At 45.9% G+C, this 6,019-nt stretch overlaps 1 protein-coding gene across 2 annotated transcripts; it reads right to left on the reverse strand.

Moving 5' to 3' along the window:
* Positions 1-878: 878 nt before the first annotated feature.
* LOC118563644 lies at positions 879-4,980 on the reverse strand. Of its 2 annotated transcripts, none has more exons than XM_036138740.1 (8): positions 4,775-4,980; positions 4,052-4,614; positions 3,741-3,918; positions 2,622-2,796; positions 2,248-2,543; positions 1,976-2,151; positions 1,643-1,891; positions 879-1,562 (listed from the first exon to the last, which is right to left on the reverse strand). In XM_036138740.1, the coding sequence occupies exons 2-8, from the start codon at positions 4,598-4,600 to the stop codon at positions 951-953; spliced, it is 2,235 nt and encodes a 744-aa protein (XP_035994633.1). In that variant the 5' UTR covers positions 4,601-4,614; positions 4,775-4,980; the 3' UTR covers positions 879-950. The 2 variants fall into 2 exon arrangements, with proteins under 2 accessions (XP_035994633.1, XP_035994634.1); XM_036138741.1 differs by having other exon boundaries at positions 885-1,562; positions 2,622-2,760.
* Between the last annotated feature and the right edge of the window lie 1,039 nt (positions 4,981-6,019).

Consider the following 6,019-nt stretch of genomic DNA (forward strand, 5'->3'; position numbering starts at 1 on the left):
ACCCCATGCTGGAGAACTTAGAAAAAAAAACAAGAATTGTTCCCATGGTAAAGCTGGGATGAGCTACTCCAGCTGATTTCGTATCCACCCCATGCTGGAGAACTTAGAAAAAAAACCAAGAATTGTTCCCATGGTATGGCTGGGATGAGCTACTCCAGTTGATTTCGTATCCACCCCATGCTGGACTTTCAGGGCTGGAAGGGGAGCTGTCCAGCTTCACAAGCCCAGCCAAGGTGCACTATTCTGGGGCAGAGCAGCGTGGCACAGACCCCCTCCTGTCCTGGAGGTTGGACTTTTTTCTTTTTTGTCTTTTCTTTTCTCTTTTATCATCATCATTATTAATATCATTATTAATATTATTATAATTGTTTTTTTTTTTTTTACTTTTTTTTAATTAGTATATATTTCTTTTTTCTCCTTTGAGCTACTTCAATTAAATTCGTATCCACCCCATGCTGGAGAACTTAGGAAAAAAAATCAAAATTGTTCCCATGGTAAAGCTGGGATGAGCTACTCCAGCTGATTTCGTATCCACCCCATGCTGGAGAACTTAGAAAAAAAAAAGCAGAGCAGCGTGGCACAGACCCCCTCCTGTCCTGGAGGTTGGACTTTTTTCTATTTTGTCTTTTCTTTTCTCTTTTATCATCGTCATTATTAATATTATCAGTATTGGTTTTTTTTTTTACTTTTTTTTTTATTATTATTATTATACATTTCTTTTTTCTCCTTTGAGCTACTCCAGTTAATTTCCTATCCACCCCATGCTGGACTTCCAGGGCTGGAAGGGAGCTGTCCAGCATCACAAGCCCAGCCAAGGTGCACTATTCTGGGGCAGAGCTGCGTGGCACAGACCCCCTCCTGTCCTGGAGGTTGGACTTTATAAGTTTTAGTTTTTATTTTATTTGCCAGGAATAATGAATGGAGAAATGTCTTAAAGAAAGCAAATACAGTCACATCACCACTGATTTATTTAATTTTTTAAATTTTTTTACTGTATTTCGTTTGGATCTGAGCACACGTGCACATTGGCTGCGCCCTTGACGTCTATTTCTCAACGTGTAGGTTAACAATGGTCTTTTCCTTCTGGGTTGTGTCCCTCTATTTGGGGCATACGAAGAATCGCTCTGAGAAGGGTCGCTATCAGGCGTGAAGTCGCTCCCAGAAGAATCGCTTTGAGAAGAGGCGCTGCCTGGACTGTAGCAGCTTCCAGAAGCTTGATCAGGGCTTGTTGATCCAGTGGCCTGACTGGATGTTGGTGAGGACGGCGAAGGACCGGCTGGGGGGCTGTGCGAAGGACCGGCAGGGGGGCTGTGTGAAGGCCCGCAGTCCGCTTCCTCCTCAAGACCATCACCTGATGATTCTGACATGGAGAGGAGGAAAGGTTCGGCGGTGTCATGTACCGTCGTACGTGGTGGCTTGACGGCTGCCTCGAAATTCTGACGGATCCGAGCCAGCTCTGACGCGGTGCGGTGGAGCGCGTAGAATTTGTCTGCTGTCCGTGTGTGATGACACATGGTCTTTGAAATGTTGATCCGGTCACTTGGTGACAAAGTATTCCTTGCCTTGAAAAATAGAGATGGTTCTTCAATATTATGCTTTTTATTTTAGGTTTATTACGTGGAAAAGTGATATAATTACTTACGTATGTGGCTATTGATGTTCGGAAGTCTGTGAATGTGGGACGCCCAGGAAAACCCATGTCAAGCCAGGCGGCTTGCATCGGCACGATGAGTTTCTCGATTTTTGTGAAGTTTTCGGTGAAGAGAAGAAGGTCTGTGGGTGGGTTTAGTTTCTCTCTGATGATCATCCACTGCTCCACCCATGAGAATTCCTCTACAGTTAAGTAGAGCTGTGCGGGGCCAAACGCACGGTTGGTTTTGTGTTCCTTCACCTGTGGTGCAAAGGAGAGTGTGTGTTAATGGATATATTGGGACAAGACAGAGAGCGTTTGTCATTCCAATATTAGTAGACTTGCATTGATCACAAAGCCCGCTTGCCCGACTGTGGCTTCCTGCTGGGCTTCATCAACCTCGGAGACAGTCATATTCTTTAGAACACCGGTGCGGTGTCCATATAGGCTTGCTAGGTAAACACTGAGGTACCCGTAGAATCGCCTGCGCGCCTCCGGGTTGGGGTCCTCAGACAGTTCATCTGAAGAAAAAAATAAAAATAAATTAAATGGTTAGAACATGGATGTCAGTAACTCAGGTAAGTAATTTAATATAGTACAAATTTAATAAGTCTGACCAAGAAGTTCAGGGATGCGTCTCCTGGCCAGGACTTTGCAGAGGCGAAGTTGGTCCTTGGAGATGGTTCTGCTCAACTTATTTTTCTTTACACGTATCTGACGCATGACAACACGTGGACCCAGGCTTGCAATACACTCTGAGATAGCACGAATCACGGCAAACACTTCTCTTTTTGGAACCCTGGAAAAAGTTGGAGGAGTGTCCCTAAAGTAGCCCAGGAACTGGGACAAATTCACCAGGTAGGTCTTCACTGTGTTCTCCGCTTTTCCACCATTCTGCAGATGCTCTGGCCACATGCACAGAAAGAAATAATTGGAATATTTTACATGGGGACATTTTATCTTAACTAAAAGGCATCACAGACATACTTACTGGTATATCCTGGACATATTGGGAAGGAAAGTCCAATTCTGGAGGATTGTCTGGCCCTCGGTTATAAACGAAAGGAAAGCCATGATTCTACCCACTTTGGATCTTTGATTTTCGATCCTTTTCCTCAGACCATGGGAGCCTTTGAGGTGTTGCCAATATTCCGCGATGTATTCCACTGAAAAACAAAAACAAAAGGTTTCATAATGAAGTTTGATTCTCAACACTTAGAAAATATTTTTTAAAGTTTGCGCAGACTTCCAGAAGGAACACCGGGTAATTTCGTTCATTAAAACCCAGACAGAGGGCCCTATATTCGGATCCAAACATTAAAACTCCCCCTTCCGCGTCTCTGGTTCCATAAACACTTAGAAAATATTTTTTAAAGTTTGCGCAGACTTCCAGAAGGAACACCGGGTAATTTCGTTCATTAAAACCCAGACAGAGGGCCCTATATTCGGATCCAAACATTAAAACTCCCCCTTCCGCGTCTCTGGTTCCATAAACACTTAGAAAATATTTTTTAAGGTTTGCGCAGACTTCCAGAAGGAACACCGGGTAATTTCGTTCATTAAAACCCAGACAGAGGGCCCTATATTCGGATCCAAACATTAAAACTCCCCCTTCCGCGTCTCTGGTTCCATAAACACTTAGAAAATATTTTTTAAAGTTTGCGCAGACTTCCAGAAGGAACACCGGGTAATTTCGTTCATTAAAACCCAGACAGAGGGCCCTATATTCGGATCCAAACATTAAAACTCCCCCTTCCGCGTCTCTGGTTCCATAAACACTTAGAAAATATTTTTTAAAGTTTGCGCAGACTTCCAGAAGGAACACCGGGTAATTTCGTTCATTAAAACCCAGACAGAGGGCCCTATATTCGGATCCAAACATTAAAACTCCCCCTTCCGCGTCTCTGGTTCCATAAACACTTAGAAAATATTTTTTAAAGTTTGCGCAGACTTCAGAAGGACAGGGGGGAGATCCCGCTGCTGCAGGCCCAGCCCGAGGCCCTGTCATCGGACTACTCTCTGACAGCGCCCCCTTGTGTGCCCCTGGTTCTCAACACTTAGAATTTTTTGTTTTTTATAGAAAAATACAGCAATCAGTGACGTTACTTACATATGCTTAGTGGGAATTTTGGGTACGCCTTCACCAAACATTGGATGTTCCGGCTTTCCTGCTTTGATTTAGGTCTGGTGATGTGCTGTGGTTCTTCATCTGGAGAGGTAGATCCAGACCCCACCAGGACATCCACGTCCACACCAGGAACCGGGCATGTGGATCCCTTTTGGAGGTCCTGTTAAATAAAGGTTCAGTGTTAAGTTTTCTGGTTCTGCCGGTACAACCAGGCCTGAGCAATGGAGCTATCCTGCCCAGCAGATGTGCTCTGGTCCTGGGTAAAGTTGATATATAATAAACATTTTACACACCTCCTCCAGTCGTTTGATTGCCTTTTTTGCCCTTTTTGCCCATCTGTGCTGGTAAAGCAATTTCTTCCTTAGTTGCCCCAAGTCTGATGTAAGCTGAAGGTTCTTTGCCCCAAGCTCTTTGCACGAGGTGCAGGATGTGTCATCATCAAGGGGTCCTGATGTTGGATGATGCTGACCTGCTTCCTCTCTTGCTCTTGGGTCCATGTGTAAACGTGAGACCATCGGAGGGCTTGGGTTTGTGGCGCTCAGAGCTCCCAGCATATTCACCGTTACCTGGTACTTCAAACCATTAATCACCTGGGCCTTCCTCTCCCCCTCCATCTCCGGGTGAGCTTGGTCAATATGCATGTCCAGCCTTGTGCTAGCATAACGGCAGCCATCCACTGGACAGGGCATTTTTCTGATATTGATTCTCCCGTTACTGAACCTGATCAATATCTTCCGCTCTTCTGAATTTTTAATGCCATGACTATACCTTAGGTGTTTGCCTATATAGGTAAATTCAGAATGACAGAGCGGGCAGCAAACATTCTGCTTGGGGGGCGTCATGTTGATATGTGAATCTGAAAAATAGGATACAATAACATTAGATTTATTCATTTCCCAAACCCAGGAACAGAGCCCCCTTTCCCCGCATAAAATGGCGCCGCCTCTCCGTCTCCTGAACACCAGGGTCCCGGAGACACAAGGACCCCCCTATGCTTCACACTAAAGGCAACTTACCGTGTAAGTCGGTTGAAGGTGGAGGGGGAAAGTCCGCGTGGACACCGGTTCACTCTGCTCATCGGTCAGATGTTAATTAACACAGTAAGTAATTACAGCTGCGTTCGGCTCAGGCGACCCAGAGTACGGTCAGTGACCGCAAGCGTAGCCAATTAAGCATCCAGAAGCAGGGGAGACACACTGAGAAGCCTGCTCCACCTCACACACAGCAAGGAGCTCTCAGCACCAACACTGCACCTACCTGCCTACCTACCCCAAATGTCAAAATTCGGTCTCCCTGATATTAGGGTGCAGTTCTTGACAATTCATGGCATTTAACATAAAATTTGGGTAAAAGGGGCCAAATCGGCTAACCCATCCTCAAGGATTTAGGCTTCATGGAGCCCCAGCAGGCCCAAAGAGACACCAGTAAAGATTCTACTTAACTTAGAGATATCAAACCGCATGGTTTCTAGGGTGTGAGTAGAGCAAGCCCTGGTAATTTGGGGTCCCTATCTGCCCCAGGGGCCGAGAGAAAGCCACGCCGGGCCGTCAAACCTGATAACCGGTCCAAAAACAACTAACAGATGGAAGGTCTTTGAGAGATGGGCTCTTCCAGGTTTGTAGCACCTTACCACAGGAAGCTGCATGGCAAATTTGGGCCAGATTAAACCAAACGTCTCAGAGTTATGAGGTGTCAAAGTTTCATTTTTGGTCATTTTCCCACCCCTTCCTGCCCCTGTCATGCCAAGACGAAACGCTCCAGCGACACCAAACTCACAGAATCCACTCATTGTCACGCCCTGAATGACATTTGTGAAAATCAGCCCTCTGGGATGAGCCTGACCAAAGATCCTAACCCTAGCTCAAGGATTTAGGCTTCATGGAGCCCCAGCAGGCCCAAAGAGACACCAGTAAAGATTCTACTTAACTTAGAGATATCAAACCGCATGGTTTCTAGGGTGTGAGTAGAGCAAGCCCTGGTAATTTGGGGTCCCTATCTGCCCCAGGGGCCGAGAGAAAGCCACGCTGTGCCGTCAAACCTGATAACCGGTCCAAAAACAACTAACAGATGGAAGGTCTTTGAGAGATGGGCTCTTCCAGGTTTGTAGCACCTTACCACAGGAAGCTGCATAGCAAATTTGGGCCAGATTAAACCAAACGTCTCAGAGTTATGAGGTGTCAAAGTTTCATTTTTGGTCATTTTTCCACCCCTTCCTGCCCCTGTCATGCCAAGACGAAACGCTCCAGCGACACCAAACTCAC

Source organism: Fundulus heteroclitus, chromosome 7, assembly GCF_011125445.2.
Source record: "Fundulus heteroclitus isolate FHET01 chromosome 7, MU-UCD_Fhet_4.1, whole genome shotgun sequence".
Lineage (NCBI taxonomy): Eukaryota > Metazoa > Chordata > Actinopteri > Cyprinodontiformes > Fundulidae > Fundulus > Fundulus heteroclitus.